The 25245-nt window shown below is 38.9% G+C and overlaps 1 protein-coding gene and 1 long non-coding RNA gene across 10 annotated transcripts in view; one reads left to right on the forward strand and one right to left on the reverse strand.

Moving 5' to 3' along the window:
• The first annotated feature begins 160 nt into the window (after nucleotides 1-160).
• Nucleotides 161-1604, forward strand: LOC147757123 (uncharacterized). The gene is made up of 2 exons (XR_015322956.1): nucleotides 161-282; nucleotides 954-1604. It is a non-coding gene; the product is annotated as an uncharacterized LOC147757123 (long non-coding RNA).
• Nucleotides 1592-25245, reverse strand: part of LOC111247206 (uncharacterized) — a 28409-nt gene continuing 4755 nt past the window's right edge. For 6 of the 9 annotated variants that reach the window (XM_022797869.2, XM_086982509.1, XM_022797866.2 and 3 more), the window contains exons 3-5: nucleotides 10621-10712; nucleotides 7453-7544; nucleotides 1592-4803 (exon numbers count right to left, since the gene is read on the reverse strand). In XM_022797869.2, the coding sequence (XP_022653604.1) occupies nucleotides 4731-4803; nucleotides 7453-7544; nucleotides 10621-10712 (257 nt within the window). In that variant the 3' untranslated portion in view covers nucleotides 1592-4730. The remainder of the gene's footprint in view (nucleotides 4804-7452; nucleotides 7545-10620; nucleotides 10713-25245) is intronic. The other 3 variants (XR_015322945.1, XR_015322944.1, XR_002672006.2) reach the window with 3 other exon arrangements.

Genomic DNA, 25245 nt, shown 5'->3' on the forward strand with positions numbered 1-25245 from the left:
GGTAGGGTGCAAGGCGTCGTTCTACCAGCTAGATGCTGCTATTTTCCGTGCTCACATCTTGCACATAGTATCCATAAGGTAAATACATGTGCATTAATGTGTCTGCTAACGTCAAAGGCATGTAGTACAGTTACCCTCGTCTACTTGAATTCTAATACTGTGCAGCAGATATGTTCATCGTGTCTCAGATCTTGTTTACGTAGCCTGTATACGGTAACTGTAACGTATCGCGAACATCTGCCATATTTATTATAATCGAAACGTCACCGCACGTGCGAACAGGTGAGAGATTTTTTTCATTTACATTATTTACCGCTATCGTAGTTTTCTCAAGTATTTAATAAACGACAGGCATAGGTCCTTATTTTTTCGTCGTCTATTCATAGCACTGGCTACATATAGTAATAGTTAGTGGTGTTACATATAGAATTAGAATTGAGGCTTGATCTATACAGTATCATCAATTATTGACCTGGTGCCTGCTTGTCTTTTATTTTCTGAGGGGGCTATATTATCAGAAGTGTCACTCTGTGGCCGTACAAACAGGACAGCATCTTTTATACTGTCCTGTAACTATTTTTTATAGTCACATTCTCCGAATAAATAACGATCCTCCCGTATCTGTAGAAAACAACAGTGCGCAACAAATGAATATCCTTTAACGGGTCGTTAGAATAAGCTGGGTTGCAGTATTTGTTTTTGTACCGAACTCGTTTTGCCCAACATTTTGCGGAAGCAACTGTCAAAGGCAGCCTAAGCTCATCCCATTACTGTTGAATGACTTAAAGAATAATCCTCTGCTTTCGACCGACCAACTGAATTCCGCTAACGCAAACCCCTAAAAACAAGTTCTTCCACTAAAGAGAAGTGGGTCAAAGGTCACGCTACTCTGTCCCACTGCAATGGTTTAACACGTACCCAGCAAAAACTCAGAACTTTCTTATTATCAATAGGTCAGGTACACAAACACACTGAAGTGAACCAATGGAAATACTGGCTATTACGATAAGTGGTCGCTGAATGTTTTGGGGAATGGCGGAAGCTTAACTGGGCCAATCCGGCCCAACCGATCACGAAGCGACGATCGGCACATCGCAATATGAAGCTCGTTTACCATGGTAATATTTTCAAAAGTCGAAGAATCGGTTGCATTGGATCCGGAGAGATTTTAGCGATTACTTTTAATTATGAGGTGATACGATATTACGATTCATGACCTAATACAGGCGTGTCGATATAATATAAAAAAAAAGAAAACTAGTGTCGTATAGTAAACTACACTTATTGGTTCACAATGGAGCACAAACAAATGTTACCGGTTGAGACTGAGCTAGTAATTATACCTTATGAGTGAGTAGTGCGAAGCTTTGCTACATCGAAGTTAAAAGGGCGTAGTACCTATATGTTGATGACGATACCCGTCCATAGTTTGTTTCCTCAAGGACGTACAACTCTCAAGAGGGCTTCGAGCCGGCAGAGTACGAGCCCGTATGCTACCTACGGAAAAGCCCCTGTTGCTGAAAAAATGTAGAATGTAGACTCAAGCACGAACTTAGCCCTGGAATCTATACTAGAGTAAAAATATATCATATGATGCCAGCATTTATTAGATTTTATTTAATTTACTATATTAATGCTAATATAATTTTTAGATCTTTGCTTGAGGTGCAAGTATTTACTTATTCTAACAAGTCTGTGTATCCGCGCTCCAAGTTGTATTTCAGTGACAATATCGAGAATACATAGTGTCTATCCCTCCTTGCCCGTCGGAGTAGTTTTGAGCGTTTTCCCATTGGCGTAGAACGAGTTCCAGCGCCTATTTGACTCATAATGGACTTCTCAAACTATGCTATTACACATGATGTTTTTGATTTTTGATGCTAACTTTCACGGGTAGATATTGATGAATGAATATCCATATATTTAGTCACTAGAACTTGATGACGTTACTTCGTCTTTTTCTGTGTTTGCCCCTTTTATTCGCTTGTGTCATCGTCGAACTTCGACCGGATAATACCGACTTTCATACAGATCACACCACGTCTATTGCATCGTCTATTCATTAGCATTCGTTACGTAGCACTTGACCTTTGGGCCGGTGCACGCGTTCTCCTAGTAGTCTTCTCAATCACCAGGCTACAGTTTCTCTTTTACACAATCAACTTCATACGAACACGCATAAACGCGCACACATCCATTGTTCTTATTATCAGTCATCAGTTGAGTGTGAGCATATTCATCAGTGTTTAAATGTTACCTCGAAGAAATCTTCCTCAATGAGTCCCTACTGCCCAATTTGGCAATGATTCTAGCAAATGAAAATGCTTTACCATGGATGGGAACAATTGCGTTGGTAATGATTACTAGTAATAGAGTTGTACCACGACCTATAGCGGTACGAGACACTGAAAACAAAAAGAAATACACTTAGCAAAACAAGGGAGTACACAGCCCAGCAAGCTGCCACTGCAAGAATTGTTGTTTACTATTCCGTGGTTGGCTAATTATTACGTTGCTGGTACAATACTCCTATAAATTATAGATATGCGTAGAGCAACGAAATGTACAGGCCACCTCACGCAGGCAGGTCTCCATGCGCGCTCTACTGGCCTTCAGCAAGGACCTCTGCAACAGCTATTGTACGCTCAATAAATATCAAATAGCAATGACGAATATAAGTGGATGTATTCTTAATGTACGATAGATTTACCTATCTCGTACGTTGCTCGATAATGGCGATACGAAATCAAGCAAATGTTAGTTTCAGCGTGAACAAAACCCCGAACCCAGCGGGGTTTCGCATTAAAGATACCCTGCTGGTGTTGTCTTAAATGTTATGTTATAAGTGATCAGTTCCGACCGCTAAATCGAGAGCTATCATCGTCGTACTTGAATCAATCCATCGCACTCGCGTACCCGTACGATGGATGGAAATCGGTTTGCTAATTACACTGTTACTAGTCTTCATTAAGGCGCAAATTGTATTGAACCCACACCATTCTCGATATATGACAATAATGCGTGCGCAAGCAAACCAGCTCCATAAGCGACGAATCAATGATGTCCAGATCTTCCTTCTCCTGTCACAACTTGATACATTTTTCGAGCAACAAAATAAATGCGTAGCAATCTGTACGGCGACGCTCTGACAAATGCCCCTTCCTTTGTCGGGCAGAGAAAGAAAACTGCTTTGAAAACCTATACAACACAATAATGAACTGTGAACAAATACCTTACTATGAGAGTCTTCGTACCGTTCGTGACTGGCATGGCAAGCCAAGTAGTTTGACATAATCATACTTACATTGACATGTAAAAACCATAATCATACAGATAAAAAAAAACACTCTAAAACCCTTACCTCGCTGGGTAGGGTAGGCTACCTGGGGTGCTAGCCCATATCACTCTGTACTAATACCTACGGCACTCTCGTTAATTTTCCACCGTACCCTGATAAAATCGGATAGTACAGTCCAAATATCCGCTAAGTTATAATTTACAAAAAAAAAATAGACGCATTGTGTCCAGGCCGCTTCGTAGTTGAAGTTTACTACAGCGTATAGCTCTCTTTCTAAACAGGATCGCTTTTTTCCAACACCTTTTCATAGATTTTCGTTGTAGTTCTCGATTAGTGTTACTTTCTGTTGCAAAGATACTAGTCACGAGCAAGCAGCGTAGCCCAGCTTCAAATTTTTTTTAAAGAATCGCGTTCTGTCTTCTCCAGCTTCTTACCTTATCTTCTTATCATGGTATGATAAGCAAGAACTGCCAACAAAAATCGTAACGTCACAACATCCGAAAAGTCTAATAAATGCTTCAATGTACCATCGTATTTAAACAAAATATAGCTTGCATCATTTTATACAAGTAGAGAGAGTACACTTGATCTATTGATTGGACTATAATAAGAACAGTGAAAAGTAAATTATAGTAGAATATTGTCGTCTGTTGACGTTTTGTTTTTCGAACGTCGTCTTATCATCACATTCGAAAGGAAGAATCACTCCTGCTTTATGAACAAAAGTGGGTCCATACTTACTGAAGATTATGCTATATACACTGAGCATTTACATCGGCCTGGAGTTTTTCCCATGATCCGCTGGCAATCTCTTGCTTTCATATAGTTTTTTGTTTTTTTTTTTGTAGCGTATCTGTTGACTATTGGTATTATGATGGCTCAACTTCCAGCGATATAATACGGCAGAGCGAATACTATCGTCAGAACGGCTTGTTTCGTCCTCATCCCCTCTCACTGTTGGTGCTAACTAGATCTATGTTTGTTTTGCAGTTCGTTGTCTCCATATATTAATGCTCCTCGTTTGAATCCTTCAGTTGTTTTCCGTTGTCCCTGAAAAAACTTTCGCAATTTTCACTTCCTTCGCTATTTCACGATCCTATCCTGTGAAGTTAAATCAAAGCCAGCAGACTGCATAATGTAGAGGAAGAGCTGGAGCCGCTAACTGAACGACTTAGGTTCAGACCGGCCAATACCTACAATGGATTCGCAGGCGACTTCCGATGTCGGGGGTCATAACTTGATTTGATCGAACATTTTAAACTTCATATGAAGTAGTACCACGTGTCACGGATTCATACCCGAGTTGCTATGTTTGAACTTTTCCCGATCTTCCTCGCATTCACGAAGGTATGTGAAGAGACGCTTTAGCTATTTTCAAACATCTTGACACACTTCCTTCATTCGCCTTTCCCACCGGTATGATCCTTTAGCTTCACAAACGTGACATTGTGCCGTCATCTTCTATAGTGTCATCTCGACCATTTAGGAGTGATGGCTCGTAGGTGCTGTAACATCAACGGAAAACAAAGACTACGGTTAGGTTTAATTGTGATCAGGTTAGGAAGGTCAGCGGAGCAGTCAGGGTTTGAATTCAAAGAAAAGAATAGCAGCGAAAAAAAGCTTCAGCAACTTTTAATGGACGTGGTCAATCTATATACGCATACAATATTATCCCTACTGGAGTTTCGCGTCCAAAATGGCTGGCGAAAACTATCATCGTACAAATCTGCTAACTTCAATATTGATTCAAATACCGCTGCACTGGCAGTATCTTGTTAGAACCTACACATAAGAGTGAGCAACAAATGTACATTACACATAGCTAACATGCACACGGATAGATGCTGGATAGGCGTAATGCAAAATAGTGAATAGGGACGGACAACGCCTGCCATGGCGTATGTATAACGAGAGAGATTTTCGAAATAATTAAGGTAGACAATGGATGGATGGGTGGGTGGGTGGGTGGGTGGGTGGGCGAATAATTATAAACGTAGCAATCGAATCCGTCAACAAATATTAAATAAACAACGATTACGAATGAAACAGTAACCTACCGTCATAGTTGAAACGAATGAAAGCCAAACCTCACGTAAAAGAATAATGAAAGCAACGTAAAATCATCAGAAACTGCTTGTCATAGGTAAATTTCACACTCCAGCTAAAAAAAAAAAATATATACGAATAACTTGCTTTAACATATCACTACTATCACTATTAAAAATGATGTACATGTAATGGCTTAAGGTTGTTGATTTGAGCGGGCCATGTACTCGTCCTGTGTACATGTGTACTTAAACAACGTCTTAACGATAAATACTAGAATGTGTTTCACCTTTGAAGCATAGTTAAGAGTGCGGAAACGAGAACAAATTAAAACACGGAAGAACATTTGTGAGCACAACGCAAACTTTAATTAGTACACATTAAAGAAAAAAAAAATATTCAATACCTAAATGCATTTATTCACAGACGGCTATGGTATGTATATGTTTGTCTGTATCGTTATGTATATGTAGATGAGATAAGCCAAGTATGGCAGAATCGTATACCTGTACAAACGATTATGTGCCAATGACCAATTGTTAAACTCAGAGCCATCGTTGCTCATGCACGGTTCGCACACCTTTTACTCTATGGAGCCTTATCGCCGCAGCAGTTCCGCCGCGGCCGTGGCACAATCGTATGTAATACTGACGTGACTTTTTATATACATATACCCTAACTATAGTAGAAACCTCAGTTATTTTAGTTTCAGTAACTTCTTCAGTGCTTTTTTTTATTTCTCTGCATAATTAATTTTTCTTTGTACTTTTACGAAGAACATTCTTCAAAGCAATTGAGTATCAATCGTATGCCAATCTGTGTCAGTGGAACGAAATGAATCCCCGTTCGCGCCCATTGACATGCACAAGCATACAAACAGCCACATACAAGGACGAATGCACACACAGGAACGCGTATGTCTTATTAAATAACGAGGGGCAGAACGGTGAATAACATACTAACCATCAAAGTCAGCCCATTTTATTCCAAAAGTTCGACAGGTACCTGTACAATTTAACGCAATTAAGCAGGACGAACGCGTAAATCCTAATCTCTACCCGTAACCATTTGATTAATCCACGTAACTAAAATAGTATAGATTTGCTAGCCTGTGGATCCCTCTCCTCACTTGTCTTATCCGTCAGCTGCCATCGACTCACCCTACGCTAAGGACAGACGTTTAGTATAAATTTATGTTTTACACGATTTCTAATGTATTGTTCATGTGCGATGAAGCACAGATCAATAAATGAACCCTAAAAGTACATTGGCGACTGTAACATGTTTTGTACAATCATTGTGACACATCATACAAACAGATGCTTTCGCGACCCTTGTCAGAACTAAAGAACAAAGCAAAGCGATCCGCTTCTTGAACCTTGTCATCAATCTTATTTGCAATATATATGTGTGGCTATAAATAAGATTCAATAATGCCATTTCATCAATGTGAGCAGAAGCTCATGTTTGGCACAAAACATATGTAAACATTGAAACGTACGGGCGACCTTCAGCAGTAGAGAATTACTTTAAGTTACCAAAAGTTGTACAAGAATTTAGTCTCGCACCGATCGAATCAGCCAGTTACACCTTGCCTGGTCCGCGTTTGTGTTCTGGTAAATACTGTCTTCCGGTCAAGCGCACCGGATCTGTATTGAGTCGACGAAGTCCCCAACAGACGATTTATGTAGCCCCTCTTGTCGCATATCAACGTTTCTTTCTTTCACCGCTTCTGGTGTAAAAACATTCATAATGCGCATAACTTATCCATATAATCGGACTAGGTACCCTGTTGGTGTTACTCCCACAAGGGGGTGTTAGTTTCGGGTAAGAGGAAATAAGGACAAATGTGTGTACAAGCGACGGGTAATTTGGGCAAATATTAGAGTTTGCTGCTCATCAAGAGCCGAAGTAATGCCTTCGCTGAAATGCTAATCGGAGCATATTGCAAATGTTCTAATTATTATTAGGGGATAGTGGGACATGTGATATGCAGGAGTTCTGTATGAGATTAGTTTCTAGCGCTATCTATTCATCAGCCGCTGGTCGAATGGCTTGGCGAAATAGCCTGGTGACCGATGCCGCTGTTCTGCTTGGGCGAATCGTACCCATCTTCGATGAGTTTGACCGCAACTCCTCCGGCCAATGATGTCGGGGCGCCGTTTGGTTTTGAAGGCGTCACTTCTTTTGCTTCTTCCAACTAGAAATTTCGGCAGAGTAACGAAACAAGAAAAAGTTAATTTGAATAAACGTTGGTAATGACGTAAAATATGCTAGGTATAGTTTGTACCAAATGTATTGGGTACGAGAATTGTGAACTGAGATTCGTCCAGTCCCCTAAAACCTAATTAACTTGACCGTATAGCAGCTCTATAGCAATAAAGACGCGAACGATTCTGATATATTACTGTTATCAAAATCATTACACTCCCCACAAAGTAGGTATGGAAATTCGTTTCTGACCCTCGATCTAAACACGTCACATTGTTTATGTAGCGCAAAAATACTCTACAGAGGTAGGGGCAACAAAAAGTTAGAGAATAACCTATAAACTTACGACTGTGTACTGAAATCGATTAGATGTTCTGTTTCAAATCGTAGAAGTCACTACTTTAAACGCGTTCTATCAAATTATTATTTCGTATATTTGAAGATCGAACTTTTGAGTGAACGTAGGAGAATCTTTTGATTTATGTGAATATGACTTGCAAAAAAAAACACTGCTACAAAGTATTCCACTTCTAATAGTCGAAAGTTTTCAACGGCTTCTGGAGCGTCGAGTCACTGCCATGCCAATCCCGAACGCTAATGAAATTTTTTCATTTGTACCAGAATCCTGAAATCATCTTAATGCTAGACAGGCTTCCGCAAGTAGTGTAGGCAGGCGCTTTCATTGTGGCCGTTAACAGTCGGACGTGTGATGGCGAGTCTGCTAAGTTCCATAACTCATCTCGTTTCTCAGAGCTTTTTTCAGTTGTCTATCTGATGAAAAATTCGACGGACGAGGAGGAAATGAAAGATAGTCCTGCGAGGCAGACTTAACAGAGAGATATCAAAGTTCGCTTTTTCAGATTATCGAAATGACCTATACAACTCACCATAAACCTAACGATGTCTGACATAATATTTAACAAATGTTTAGCTAATGTCGTTCAATATTTTAGTCAAACGAGCTGCGACGTCACCCTCGGTGGAATAACGGGCTCTGATTTATATAGAAAATACTGGGCGCTATTATTTAGCCGAAAAGCGACTATTAAGCGGTTCATGTCGCATGATCTGGTAACTATTTCTCTCTGGTGTAGATTATAGCCAGCGGTAGAAGGTTTTATGCTATTTTCAATTGAAGGTCGGCCCTTTTCAACCTCTGTGTACTGCTGCATACATACCGGACACATGTGAGTTGTCCTTTTACAAGATATAAACAGTATGAACAGTTATGGTCAGAGGCTGCTAAATTTTTTATCGAAAATAATGGACAACGAAAAGTAAGATAGAGAAAATAAAAAAAAAAACAAGGCATACATTTATCTAATGCAGAATTTTTCTGAATCACAGTTCCAGTTGATACGCTTAATTTCGACAAAGAAAAACACAATACAAAAGGGTCCCGTATTTTCGCGGGCGAAAATGTCTACCGACGGTAGCGATTTTATCTCAAGCTACCTAAAAGGTCAAACTTTAAATTAGGAAAGCGATTAAAATCATCGTGAGTGAGGAGTTTCAGCGAGAATAATTGACAAAAACAAATGCATACAACTTACACATATTTTGCACTGACAACTGATCTTTTGAAAATAAGCGCCGTTAAAAAGCCAGAGGAGTGATAATTAGTTGAGAAATGCCAAACGTCTCGCATAGAGAACGATTTTAATGAAATCAGTAAGATCTCTTGTATCTGAGTTAGGTCTCGTAAGAATGCTCAGTTGAGCCGCCAGAGGTCCTCAGAGATGGCTAACTAGAGAACGAATAGCGTTAGAGTCTAGTTTAGGTACACCTCTGAAAGATTTTTGGATGAGGAGGAATGAGACTTTTGATATTACGTTCGAAAGTACGATCAAACCTGCTGCTTTTTTTTTCTCCTTGCTGCGTTTGATCGTTCACGTTGAAAGAAAACGTCTAAACTATCCTATTTTCGACACTAATTATTTTTTCTAATGTTTAGTTGTAAAAAAAAAGTTGTTTCGTGTTCCGTTGCATCAACAGGATGATTTCACCCCATACATAGTAATCTATTAGAACACGTTACTAGATTGCAAGCTACATAGATAGACAATCAACTGATCGTTACGTCAGCTGTGTCTTGTCTCTGTATAACGAATTTGGCGTCATTTCGAACATAAAATCCGAAAGACATTGACCGGCACCCAATCTCGAACATGGACGCTGATAAAACTCAGCAATCGATTGGATCATTCAGCCATTGCCACTAATGCCACCAAGCATATTGTGTCCGTGAGCATCCAAAACCAGCTCTGCGTATCACTTATAGTTCATCGACGCAACATTGGTTTGCCCTCTAATTCTCTGTTTGTTTATAGTTGTTTCCTAAAACCTGTTGCAACATAGATAATGGGAAATTTTAGCTGAAAGCTAGGGAACACTCAATTCACTAGAGTTAAGCGTCACTTGCGAGAAGCCCTGCACGGACTAAAATTTCTCGTTATTGCTCTTGAAGCCACCAGTATGATCAAATTTATATTAAGACTGCAAGATTTTATTAAAATACGGCGAGGATAACGGACACTGCACCTTGAAGTTTCAGATCGTCAAAACTGCCCTGTTTGGGGCCTCCGATGATAGTTTTTTGCTTTCACTGGTACACAGAGAAGAACCTCCAGAACCAGCTAGGAGTTTTACTTTACTTCAATGAGCAGCGAAAGCTACGCATTTAATCTTTAAAGCCCACAGAAACTGCTTGTTTACGCCGCACAGAATCTTCAGAAGCGCTCAATCAATAAAAGAGATGCAGGCAAATCCATCTCCGATAGTGATGAACTTTAGTTTAAGGCCCTAAAAATCAACTTGAAATCGTTGTTTTTTCTTTTTTGTACTCATTATTATGTAATTTTGCGTGTCAAAATGTTTTACCAGCGTTTTTAACGAGCATGTAAAATTATCATCGCAATACAGTTTACTATATAACTTCACAATAAGCAAATAGCTAAATAAATTAAGCAAACTTTTATCATAAAGTGGTATATGTGTTCGTTAACTGAACAGAAGTATCTTTTCTTTTTGGGGGATTTGGTTCCTATTTACCGATAATCACTTACCTTGCCGCTTTCGAGACACTGCTGCAGACGTTCCGCAATGTACGCTAGTGGGTCATTGGGCTTCTCCTGCATCTCGTACAGACGAGATAACGCTGGAAGGCAAAAACAAACACGAGGCGTTATCCGAGTCGCTGCCTTCAATTGTGATATAGATACTAACTTACATGAGAAGCGTAGCAGGGAGCGCCGACTAATATTATAAATGCAAATATCCATTAGTGGTCTTATTAATTACAGTTTTTATAAAGAGTCGGCACAAACGAACAGTTCCAGTTTTAATAGTGTCTGTTAATGTACGTGGACGACAGTGATTTTGTCAAGCTTGCCACGCTATTACTGTTATTGGAATTGTTACCACTGCTATTGTAATATCTACTTGAATAGCGGCGTGCACCTGCGAAGGCACGATAGTCAACCATCATTACCCCCGTTAAACAATGGAAACGCTTCGTCGTCACACCAACTATCGCCATATATAAAGTTAGCGAACGTATATGTGTGTGTAAAGGCCATGTGGCGATCTGTGTACCCGAACGATATCGGCGCCTATTCATAGACGGGAGCCAATTTTAGGTGCTTACCGGCATTTTGCCAACTAAAGCCAGCTGACCGTCAATTGGTAACGTCCTGTCTATTCTACTGACGAATCGATTCGAAAGTGATCTTGCTTCAATTATTTTCAATAGTAATTTCAACAGAAGACCAGCGCATTTACGTAATGCTGAAGTCATATAGTAGACTTGTCTTCGGCTCTGTTGCCCAAAAGACGGTACGATAAGAAAGAGGCATCTAATGAAAAGAAGCCCTTACGCATTCCGGTATAACATCTATCGTATGGCGCATATATAGCCGCGGTGTGATGACAGTAACTGCAAGCCGTAGACTGAACATTTCGTTATCAATTCAAGACTAGGTCTTATGGTCAGGACAGGTATATGGTCCTGTCTATGCAAGAAAATCGATGATCTTTCGGTACGCCGCCACTCGTCTTTTTTAGACGTACTTTTTCCTTCCATAACACATTTTTCGAACTGATGGCTTTGTATCGTCATTAGCTTTCTGCCAAACAACAGAATTAAAAATTAAACTGAGATAAGCCTAAGATAATCTTTTCAACAATCTAACTTAGACAAAATCAAAAATTTAATAGCGGTAAAAGTAATGACTGGCAGGCGGGCATTAATTAGTTACCAGCCTATGAAAAGAACATGTCCTAATTCGACCTTGAGTGGTTTTCATCTTGTGGCTCTGATCAAATATGTCTTCTATTCCCAAAGAAAAAACAATTACTCAACTAAATCTAACCTTCAATGTAGAATCATCGTTTCATACGAAGGCTAAATATACCAATTTATGTCTAACTATATAAACAAGAATTAGCACGCTAATTATAATATATTCTCCGCCCTTCGACAACGGCAAGTCTTTCTTTTGCTATTAATCTTATGGCAAACCGAACTGATTTAAAGAGACAACGGTTGCAAAACATTTTATGTTATTATTCAGACGATAGCGTGTACAAAGCATCACTGATGTAAGTGATGACATAAGTGATGTAAGAACTTTCAATCAACCATGGGTAATCCGACACAAAACTGAAAAGGTCTTCGGTCTGGCCAATCGACGACAGCTATTGGAAAAGCGCGACTCAATTAATTTAAGGAAACCTTATGTCTCCATTTGGACTATATAGGATAGGAGCACAGCAAGATCATTTGCTTCGTCTTATACATGGCTCAAATGCAAAATAGAGATATTATCTTAGTTCCTTATGCAAATAAATAGAACGCACTTTCAAAGTATATCTTTATTCGCTGATATTTTTCTTCTTGAAAAATTACGTCTCAAAAAATCGGTACCTCCAAGAATTTCACCCCTTGTAGGTTGGAAGTAGGTTGCTGTGGGCGATCATTCCAATAAAACATGATTGTGCACGACTTTGTTTTGCACAGTTGCCTGGAGGCACCACAGCGATAGAGCTTTGTGCTTTGAACGTCTTCGGACTTCATAACCCGATCTCATCATCGTTATGATTAAAAATACTTACAACGGCCATCACGGTGGAGCAGTTGGCTAGCAGCGCAAGTGGCGCTCAGCACCAAAGCGTTTCTCCTTGTCAGGAGCCATGAACGTTTGACGACACACAGACGAACGGAAAGAAGGCAGGACAATGAACAACCATAAGAGCGCGTTCATGTGGGAGTGCATTTGCGTGCGGCGTTCCGTTCCTTCAATGAGAACACTAATAGTAACCTAATTAAAGTTGCTATTGAGCGTTGCCAATAACAACTTACAACAGTGGTGGTCATAATTTAAAGCTGATAGTGACAGCAGCAGTGAGACCAGAAGAGCGACCAGCGAAAGCGGTCGAAGGCTGCCGAGTCAGTTCGAGAAATGCCGCAGAGCAATTAAAAGAGCGGAATTGGGGATTCTATATAAAGAACCAAAAACTGTGTTTCTATAAGAAACTTCAAAGTTATGTCTTTAGGTTTATGTCGAACCACAATTCATGAACGCACTTCGGCTTCATATATAGAAACTCAGTTAAAAAATTTATAGCGACCCTTACTTCATGCTGATACCTGGATGATAATAATAATAAAAGTCCACGCCTTCAAACTAATCTATGATTTATCTGTGAATTCCGCTTAAATTTGGTGTAGCTGTTTTCATTTCCGGAATTCAAAACGCAGAACTTATTAAAGATGAACAAGAAGAAAAGCAAATACAGGTTTTTTTTGTATATTGTTTAGTGACTACAAAGAATAATATTTGGCCAAATAGTGTAGCAGGTTCGCATATTTGTTTGCTCCTTGTGCAGTCAACCGGTTGGATTGACCTACTTATTTCGGCGTGCCGATTATCTGGTTCTGTAAAACACACGTAGGACATGATAGGCTTTTCGACAACCGTCTTCTTGTTGGCGGTTGATGAATGTTCCTTCATTGGCTTCCTTATGGTGGCCTGCTTTTGCCCGTGCTTGTCGCTCTGTTCTTTTAGTCAATATATATACGAATACTAACAATTACCACCAGTCACACAGTTGCTACCGTGTCAACTTAAGCCACGCACGAAGATTCCAATTCCCTACAGCGTGCCTCCATCTGCTCAGCAACGAAATAGGGCCAGCGTCTGCTTTGGCGGTTGTACTATTCTTAAGCGCAGAAATGATACAAAACAACAGGACCGCCGTCGCCACCGCTGCCGCTGCTGCTTTTAACAACTGAAACATACAAACATTTTCCAACTGCAGCACAAGCTCATATAGAAAAAGAAGAGCGTGTGTTAACGCGCTACGTATTGGAACGGTGAGTAAAACGTTCGGAAGAACGACTCTGCAATTTAAGGCAATAAACAAAAAAAAAATCGGTTATGATGCGATTTAATGACGATGATGGTGAAGAAGGACAGTTCCGAACCGAGTGTAGGAGCAATGCGCTCACCATAAAGACCGGAAGAACATCCCCGTGGACATTATTACTGGTTTCTTTATCGTCGAATTATATGTGGTCAACAGTGTTTGAATGTGCTGAACTTTCATGTACCAATGAGATAAAACGCAAGGCTGTACACCAGAAAAGCCTATCATGTGCATGATCTCCTATAATTCCCAATATTCGCAATGTTTTAGGGAGCTATACTTAAAAGTCGTCGGACAAGATCTTGTCAAAACAGAGCAGAGCTGCAAACGTTCCAAACTTACAAAAACACGCTATTTGGCGTCATTGGATGGACAGAATGACGAGACACGGTCATCGCGAACCCAAAGTAAGTTACTATAACCATTAAGTTCAAACGACTAGCGCTCCCTCGAAAAACGAAACTCAACAGTTAGCAACGCGACGAAAAACTACAGTATACATACTCTGATGCATTCCCTTCTTTGCCCACCGAAAATGGACCTTTGGACCAACTCAAACGCCGTGCTCATTAGGCTGCTGTTGCATACAGCCCAGGACAACAGCAGTGGCCTGTAGTTATGTAAGCGTGAACCAACGTTTATTGTCACTATTATCGCTCCATGAAGCATTCAAATTCAGTCCCAACTATCCTGCTATTCATAATAGAGCTAATGCATCACGTGATAATTCGGCCTCCAGGCGTAATGCTACATCAGCTGTTCCAATATTGTAGCTGCTAGCGATATTGGCTTGTATTTCATTCAGACGACATAATTATGTACAGCACGTATCTCACACTAGCTACTTGAGGACGATGTATGTTTACTGTTTGGTGATAGGTCTTATGCACAATGCAGATTCTTGCCAGTCTTAATCAAATTCGCTTGTTTCCGTTATATGCTGACATGTTTCTCTGCTAGACTTACGAGTACGTGAGGTAACGTGCGTTCGAAACCCCGACGTACCCAGATTTTCATAAGAATACTTAATGATAGTGCTGAACGGAAAACCTGAGGCATTTGTCCAGTCGACTCGGTTAAACTTCAAGTCTCGCAAGGTCCTTCCATTTCAAATCAGGCCACCAGCTAGATTTTTAAAGTACCGAAGCATCAAGCGACAACGGCACAGTTAAATTTTTACATATAATGCCTCAACAACGAACTAGCACGCAATGAATGAGTTTCTCGTTTATTTGGTTAAAACCACAGCGTCCCGCACATGCTTTCAGCGTCCTAATGGGCCATTTAACGGCTTCGAAAAGCCACAACTTTGCCACTGAAGTTTATAGGTTATCTTATGCTTATCGTCAGGCCATTTGTGAACATGACCGCAGAAGGAAAAATGAGGGAGAAAAAGAGAGTAACTGGTGAGAAGAGCTTGACGACTGTAAAAATAATGAAACAACTTAACTACATGATTCCCTTGACTCGACCAACAGTTTTCTTTCTTTTGGATCTCCTTCTACACCTGACGAGCTCAGGTAAATATTTGGAACGAATATGTCACCTTTTATTAAATTATTATCTTGTTAAAGATGCTTCGAATGCTAGAAAATCCAGCATTAACTGTGCCATACAAATGCCTACAATAATAGGTGAATTGAATCATATATATATAAGCCTTACGTAAAAGCCTTACGTAAAAGTAATGCTTGTTTGTAAAAGGAATCATGTGGTTCCATAGATCTGAACAAAAAATCAATGGTCCTCTATATTGTCCCTAAATCCTAATATAATATTAAATTTCACTTTATGGTTAGAACTAAAGTCAGCCTTATAGTTCTTTATGAGTTAATAAATTACCAACAAGTGATATCAACAATCTTGGGTAAAATTCATCACAGTACTCCGGCGAAGATCAAGTCAGAAACTGTCTGAATCCAACGAACACCTTGAATAGGCAGACATTCTTGTAAATATTTGTGTTGCAGGTTCTACGCGGCTTCACACGCGGAAAACCTTTAAACCGTCGACTATTCAGCCAGTGACATCATTCTTTCCCATACTCTTCATTGGGCCATCGCCTACTTCTCGATCCTTTTTACAATTCCAGTACGAACCCATTGATTTCCTTATATGTTATATGTATACAATAAGGCTAAACTGTAAACACCGTGTCGATAGTCAAAGAAGACGTTGGGAATGGAAACGACTGACGCAACCCATATAGCCACGAATCTCCGTCCTGAGTTAACGCCTGCATGACTATTGATTGTATCGCAGTTCTCGAAGGATATTTAGCGGTGGATATTAATGCAGTCTATAAGTATACACTGATTAGAATCAAGATCGACAAAGCGGTTATATGATAGGACTAGGCGGAAAGGTGTGCAGTTAGGCCAAAAAATGCAAAACGATATTCTGCAACGCAGGTCAACACACTGGTTTGCAGTAAGTTACAATGGAGATATACGGGGGTTAGCTAACTCGCACAGCACTTCTACTCGTTAATCTTCGCACTGCAGAATACTCGTCATTCAACTGCTTAGGAAAGTTCTGCATTTTGTAAAACTTCGTTCGTTCTCCATTTTTCTACATTTTGCTTTTACGAAGACGTAACTGTTACATCCGATATCGTAGGCGTCATCCGTTGTGGATGACTGCCAAATTACTAATTTCTTTAAAATCAGTCCACGTATGTTTATTTCTAGCATAATCCCCGAATGTGGTGTTTCTATCAAACTTACATGAATAAACTTTATCCTACATGAAAAGACGCGTACCGCCATCGACCCCTTATAGAAGCTTCGTAAAGAAACGACTCAAAATAGACAGATAATTTCGCCTAAAGTTAAAAAAATTTAGACGTTGTTTGTAGATCTTAAAATTTTCGGAACCCGAGAACCGAGCAGCGGAAATTCTAAGACCATAGGGATGCCTTATTAGGAACGAACACATAATAGAGTGGTTCAAAACCAAAGCAAGGAGCATAATGGCTACACAATACTGCCTCAGCGAATTGTCCTTTCGTCAATAAGGAGACAGAAATAACTTCTAGCTCTTTTTGCTAGCTTGCTTTACTAACGTTACGTGATTGTATTTGTCGCACTATCAAGCGACCATGTGTGAGACGACTGAAACAGACAACTCGCAATTTTTCTTTGTATGCAATGTATGTATAATGTATAATTGCATCGTAATTATACACGAAGCTTAACTCTATTGACAAAATTAATTAATATTTTCACATAAATAAAAATACAGAACAGTATACATAATATATGTCGTTCTATGCTTCTTATTTTTTAAACTGTCATAGAGAGGAAATTAGACATAAATTTTTGCGATCCGACGTCATCGTCTTCAAGTTGTTGTTGTCATCATCAAAAATAATGTCTTCAGAGTAAACCTCGTCCTAGTGGACACCAGAATACTTGAAACGTTTTCCAGAATTGTATTAAAACACACTTGCATTTCTGTAATGAACCCTGAATTGCCCAACCAAAATGTTTACATAATCCAATAAAAGCTTTCCTGCTTAATGAACGTCTCTGATAGACACACATAAGTCCTTTGTAGCATTTTGATTTATTCAGTTTTTTGTTTTGTCGATACTTTACCACGCGAGATTATCGTACTGCCTGCTGTGTAGTGATTTAATGAAACCAAAAATAAATCGAGCACGATCTAAAGCCAGTTGGATTTCTTAACATGTCAGATGGTGCGAAATTGGAACGCGGCTTATTTTAACACAGACAAACGCTCCTAAATTCTGGTATCAAACAAAAACGATTATAGTCTTAGCTGTTACTGTTCAAGGCGTAAGAAGAATCTAGTAATTCTGTCTGCAATCGTGCTTCCAGCTCCCAGTCACTCTGTTTTTCTCTTATATTATCCAACTATTATTTAGAGAAAATTCGATATACCATATGTGAAGAAACGACACGCCCCATACAATTGATTTATACACTCAATCAGTATTAAACAAATATACAGTACGCTTTAAGATGTATCGCTCATATGAATGCCTGGTACACACTGACGACAACGTATCTCCGCTAAACAGACTGATGAAGCTTCAGTTGTTTTTAATGAAGCCTCCTAATTGATAATAAATAACGACTGAATGAGTCACTACTACCGTGGGCATGGCTGACGATGCAGAACGGTGTAAAACGACCGTGTTAATTAAGGCTCTATTCGACCCCTGTATTCCCCACGATACCGAAAATCTCGTTCTTTTGCATCTGATGTAGAAAAGAACACCTACCTCCTGCCCTCTTATTATCGGCGACTACGACGGTCTCTTAATTTAGTAGGGTTTTTTTCCAGCTCAATCGTCAAGCTCATTGCTTGATAGTTTAATAATGCACTGATCATAGTAGTCCCCAAAAATCGTCATACTTAAACAAAAAAAAAGGATAACTAACGAGCTACTTACTGTAGCAATAATCAGTCTGTTTTGATTATCCGATCATGCATATATACATTCTTTTTACACATATGTATATATATATATATAATGTATATATATATATATATATATATATATATATATATATATATATATATAGTATAGTAGAATTCGAGTTACCTACCTAAACATTGACCTTATACTGCCGAACAAACTATCGGAAACGGACACATCAAAACGAATTCTAGTAAAATCCGTTACCGTTGTAGATAATGAGACTTAGCATAGCATCTGAAACTGCTTACAAAACTACAATGCAGTCGAAAATTACTTAATAATATCCCCTTCATATACCACTGGCAGTAGTACTATTAGTGTTACGTCCAAACCAAAAAAAAAGCATAATTATTATAATAATAAATAGTAAATTTTCTCATAGGAAATGACAGTGAGCGTGGCTACGTACCCTGCTGCCACTTCATCTTATTATAAAAGAGGCTATACGACTCCTGGTACAACAATTCAGCAATGCATTGGCTCAACGTAGACACCACCATATACTATATAATAAACAATAAGCAAAACAATTAGCGGGCACTCCAATGAGAAAGGATGTAGATACACACGCATTCAATGCAATAGGGAGCAAAGGCCAAATTATCATGTTATATAAGATAAAAATTTTCACTTCAAAAGAAACTTATCGGGTTCACGAAATGCGGTTTGGCTGGCTATCGGTGTGCGTTTTAATTTGAGGCGAACGATAATACCGCATGCTCTGAATCAGACGAGTCGTATACGTCACTTAAGAGAGAACTTTTCAGAGAAAAATGCTGTTTTACAGTGAACTGCATTATCTAGTCACCTCACGTTTCAGCAAGATCTGACTGGGTTATAACCAAGAACTATTTTTTACTAACTAGATTAAAGGCCACAACACTGACGTTATTATTATTACTAATTTGCTTCTTATTTAGCTAACTTTTGAAAATGTTGAAATTTTAAATGTTATTTCATAAATTTAGAGAGAGAGTAACTCGCTTATTCTGCTGAGTGGTACATTTTAATTGTAATCTAGTATAAGTCGACACCTGTTCTTCGTCTTCCAATGTTTCAACTCGATCTAGTTAGATAGTACCTGTTTAAGATCTATACATCCCGTAGAGATAGGAAGCCTGGCTGTAATTAGCAGTCGATGCATGTCCGTTGATAGCTTCACTCGTCCGTACGTACACACAAAAAATATCTACACTACCGTAACCCAATAAATCAATGTGTACTTTAAACAGACACTTATGTTATTATAGGGTTCATGAAAAACAGTGATCATAGTATCCGTGGCACGATTAAATTTCTGTTCATTAGCGGTGTCACACCTAACCGAACTGAAACCTCAATCAGTGGAGCTCTTCAACAAGAGCTTTATCAGCAACTCATAGTGTCAATGGGAAAAAAACAGAAGACAGAAAGGGAAAACAAAACTAGCAAGAAGCACGACAGTAGAACTGAAACTAACAAATACAGGCCGAAAACGTCCATTTCAAATGTGCAGGTATTACGGCTATAATAACAGTACTCTTTATACCCTGCTTCCTCATAGAGTTGTTACGCACATAGGAGACAAAAAGATCTATGTAACTTATATAAAACACGCTATCAGTACATTATATACAGCATAAGTGTGAGGTGATTGCAACATTATTGAAAGTAATCACAAGCAAATGCCCACTAGGTATCATATAAGCTAGCCGTAAGCTTCGATTTTACTAGCCAGCTATGTTTAGGAAAGGCACTCAACAATTCACGAACAGGTCACTGATTAGTATCACTAATGCACAGTGTGGATGTTTGCCTAATATATTTCTACACTGTGTCCTATCGTTCGCACTCAATAAAAAGAGCACATTTACGTTCGTTACCTCTCCACCCGTGAGTAAATATAGAGGCACAACTTCTGGCGATCACAAGGCGTTGCCTACATCTAATTCGATCCCATATTTATAAACGGAGATAATTGCCATTGCCGCAGTTATGCACTAGCTTTTTTTCTTCTGTTTTCGACACGTTTCGCTGGAAAAGTAGCTTCTGCGTTCTATCTCACTCATTATTTATAGAGATGTGTCTGTGCTCAGTGATAAGGATAACTCCAATTTACTTTACTTTTTTTCGGTGCGGCTCACGGGTATGTTTTTCCAAACATTCACAAGACACCGCCGTTGTTGCACGCTAAAGTCATAATACATTCCATCAGACATATTGTAACAATTAAACCGCTGCAGGGTACCTTCTATCGTAACAATCATAAAACATGCCGAATTAGACTTGATAACACGTTACTGTTAATTGAATGTTAGCTGTGCTACCCACAAATAGTCCTTTCTAACCCAATCTGGATATCAGTCATTCATTTAAATCAAACTAGTTTCAACCGAAGTAAGTTCCAATGCCATGCCTTTGAAACGGCTATGTAAATAGGCCCCTCTCATTGGATTCTAGTTTGGGTTTTAGTTTGGTTCTCATTGGGTTTTAGTTATTCGATTTTCCTACAGAAACTATTTTTTTCTATTGTTAATAACGCACAAAAATGAAGTTCTGGACAAGGAAATTGTAATAACTCCTGCAGGACTGTATCGATTACACACAATTGCAAAATATACATATACACTCGTCGACAATAAAAAGTCATTCGGAAGGAAGAAGCGAACGTTACAACAAAACGTTCTTACTGATTGTCAATATTGATATCCTCTTCCGTCTACCGCTTAGGCTTTAGACGACATGTTCCGCCTTTGTTTCAATACAACTCAATAAAAAAAATTGTATAGTGCGACGCATACGCCATCACACACTTTGATAGTTGTATATTCAGGATGTTTTGTCAGTACTAGTGTGACAGGTAATCACCGTTAGAGAAACAATGGGAGCTATAATGTAGAAACTTTTCGATTATAGTACTACTGCCACAAGTTCGAAGTATATTATACTCCTTTAAATATAAAAAAAAAAGAAGTTAACATAGAGCAGGCTGAAAAGCTTTAAAAATTCAACAAGCTCAAAATTCAGCATTATAGAGTTTAGGCTAAATTCAAAGAGAACAATAATCTATAGAGATGTGTCCGTATTCTAATAAAAATAATATCGCTTCCACTAACATATTTCGATCCTTCTACACCGTGACAACATACCCCCATTTATACACAAAACAGAGATTCTATGGACTGGTGTTCAATTCACTATATGACAGAAACGACAGGTTCCATTTTTTGTTCTTGTGCCTGCGCTACCGAAAATGCGTTCGATGCGAAAACACTTTTTCCAGAATGCTCCTCGTTGGCGTTTCCAATGCAAAAAGGACCAGTGTCGATACTTGCACTTAGTATAACACCCGTATCTTTTTCAAAAAACGTTGCTTTCAAAAAGAACTGACATTTACGCTGCTGCAGTAATGTAGCGCACCTCTATGTGGAAAAAGCATAGCATTTGCAATGAGATAAAATTATTCCGACTTCATTCGCTTAGCTCTTGCCAATTACGGCGCACAGTTTGCATCCGCGGTTGTCGATTAAACTCTATACCATTACAAATACGAAACCGAAAATGTCTATCGGGACATTTCGATTTAACCAGTATAAATAGACAGATAAAGAGGACACAGCAGATGTGTTTGCAGGCCACTTCACAAATAATTTTGTACTTGAAAATGACAGTTACAGGAACCTTACAAACTTCCTACCCCGTACGTCGTCTTTTTTCTCTGTCCGGATCACTGATTCAGCAGCTAAGGTAGAAGCGCGTAAGACAAAAGCAAACTTCAAGAATGCTCTAATTGAAATTTAGCAAAAATAATAAATTCTACAGTTTCTGCAACAGCTGTTATTTTAGCAGATACTTTTTATATTTTTGCCATGGAATGTTTCTGGTGATTTCAAAGATCTCAGACAGTACCTCTATATAAGGGAATAGGCGATCGCTTCAAATCAGTAATTATCGACCCACGGCTTCACGGAAAAACCTTTTGAAAGTATGAAACTTTGATGTATCAAAAATTTTTGGCTACATGCAAAAGTCATTTGCAAACACTCAATGAGTTTCGTGCACGCTGGCCTAGTGAGGCAGTTTTTAGTGAAATGACAGGGTTCATTCGTCAAATAGTGCAAGGTAATAACACCGTAGCTGGCGTCTTCCAAAGTCTTCGATCCGGTGTATTTTAAACACTATACTGCTATTAATACTTCGCTACTTTAAGCTACGACAGTTTTTACAGACGCTTGTCATCCTATTTATGTAATATATCTATGGTGGTGTGTAGAGGAAACGTCATTTTTAACAGAGTTACGCTGCTGACAGGCATTTCTTAATGCTCTATGCCAAATCCCTTTTGCTTTATTCTATATATTAACGTTATTTTATTTTTCGTTAACCATGATTTTGCCATTGTAGGACCGTTTCGTTAGCGTATGACACATTCTGTCCCAAATGAAATAGGACCCAAAGCGTACTGACTAACCAGAATTGACAATAGCCTAAAGGATACTACCAATTAATTTCCTTCGCTCCAACTGGTATATAATGTATGCATTCAAAACTGAAGTCGTTGTTTCACAAACAGCTCAGTCAAGTATCAATACTATCGGACGTTGTTTTGAATCATTCACACCTATCCTTGCCTTCGTTAGGATTTACTTTAGGCCTTCTGGTTCAGAAGGAAATTAAATAAAATTGGTCGCTCGAATTATGTCTAAGGCAAGAGTGGCAGTACTTGCCCTGTATTCGCAACGCTGATGTTTTTATCAGTCCCCATATGCACCTACGGAGCTTTTCTTGAGCTTTCATGTTACTGTATCGTAGTCTATGGTAAGTCTTAGAAAAAAGTTATTGAAATCTTCTAGTTGTTCAAAAGGATGCAACCTGAGCTGTGGTTGGCCTTTGTTAGCCGAGCTCAGTTTCGAAATCTCGCTTCGAACACGCTGTTTTCTGAATCCAGTCAGCCAATGTCTCTAAATGATCGTCTAAAAAGCTACCGTTTGGCGCAATCATACAGTGAACTTTCAATCTTAAACATAATGGAAACCCTAAACGTATTAGAACATGGGACTTAAGGTAAGACTGTGTTTGCACAACAACGGGGCCCAAATAACGTAAAACAATTTCGCGATTAACTAAGAATTCTAACCATCGCGCTGAACTTAAAATTGAGGTTGACGGCTGCTGTCTAGAACTGCGATATTTACTAAGTCTCTAAACTAATTACTCTGACGGAATTATCTAGGTCCTGTGTTATTTCAAGGGATGTAGATCTAAATGTTTGTGGTGTACCTCTGTATTTTTCAATAGAACGTATGTTCTTGGATAGATAAAAACTCTGTACCCATGTGTCGTAAGAATTGACGAAACAAATATAAATTTTATTGGCAAACCTTATCTTAACGCAGGTAATCAATTAACGAATACACGTCTGGTGGGAAGTTTTCCTCACGATGAGCCTCGTTGCAATCCATGAACGAAAAGAGCAAACCACTCAAAAATGCATTTTGCAATTGCTCATTCATATTAGGCTCGCAAGTCAGTAAACTGACTCAAGAAGTAAATTAATGAAGTCAACCTTTCTTTTTTATGAGTATAATTGCCTTTCATCGTAATAATATTATGCTCCTTCTCAACTCCCGTATACCTTTTACTCTTTATATTCCTTCAAAGCTGTATATGCAAATATTCTATGTATTTATGGAATGATTTAATTTTTCAAAAAAAGACAAAAAACAATGATCCACACCAAAATTACCTTTTCTAATAATTGCGGGGTTTTGAGCTGCATAGCAATTAACAATGCTGTTTTGTATTCCAAATAAATTAATGTGAGAAATCGCTGCTGAATGGGTAGTTCTACATACTTACAACAAGAGTTAAATGCTATCCATTAAGCACAATACGATGACAGGAATCATATATTGAACAATATGTGTAACAAAGGACTGACTATAAATTGGCAAGTTTTAGTGCTTGCTGGGGCGTTAACTCGATCATTTTGTTATCATTTCAAATTGCTTACATATACATTAAACAAGTTGCACTGCCGATGATCGGTTATATATAAGACTGAGATTACAACAGGTTCAAAGTTTGCACGGTAGACAAGAAACCCATTTAATTACAATCGAATCGATTTAAAAGTGGCTCGATAAAAAGTATTTAAAAAAAAACAGCCCCGCTGATGGGTTCCGAATTACATCCAAACGATGCCATATTAGAATTTTTTTTTTAGCACTAAAAAAAACATAAATCGACGCACTAATATATATATATTTGTACTTTACAAAGTACTGAATAAATATACCGAATAAGCGCGAACCAATGCGTCAGTCAGAACGGTTCTTCACTCCATCCTCCTACCGATTGGCGATTTTACTCGCTTTCCATTATGAAGATTCTCTGCTTCCCATTCGTTATTCGTTGTTATTATCACCACTGATCATTCTTTCCAGAAGGTGACCACGATACTGTTGTTATTGGCGGTGGCATTGGCGTTATCCGGAAAGTACGATAGTGCCGGTAAATATGTCCTTAGCCCTGCCTGTGCTTTTCTACGTCTACCTACCCTCATAGCATTATGGTTGGTCCGGCGGATTTCCGATCGAGCGCTCGACACGCCATTAGTATTGCAGTCTGAGTAACCGTAGTTAGTCACCACACAACCCTTATCCGACCATTAACCGCTAACTATACGTAGTCTACGACAGTCATTCCTTGACGTTCAGTAAAACTATTAACAATATTGCTCGTACAATTGTAATCTTTTAATTTTAATTTTTTAATTGTATCTTTCCTTTTTCGTCGCATTGAGTCGCCGGGGATATCAGCACTGTGTTAAGGG

This window comes from Varroa destructor, unplaced genomic scaffold, assembly GCF_002443255.2.
Source record: "Varroa destructor unplaced genomic scaffold, Vdes_3.0 BEIS01000003.1, whole genome shotgun sequence".
NCBI classification, from domain to species: domain Eukaryota; kingdom Metazoa; phylum Arthropoda; class Arachnida; order Mesostigmata; family Varroidae; genus Varroa; species Varroa destructor.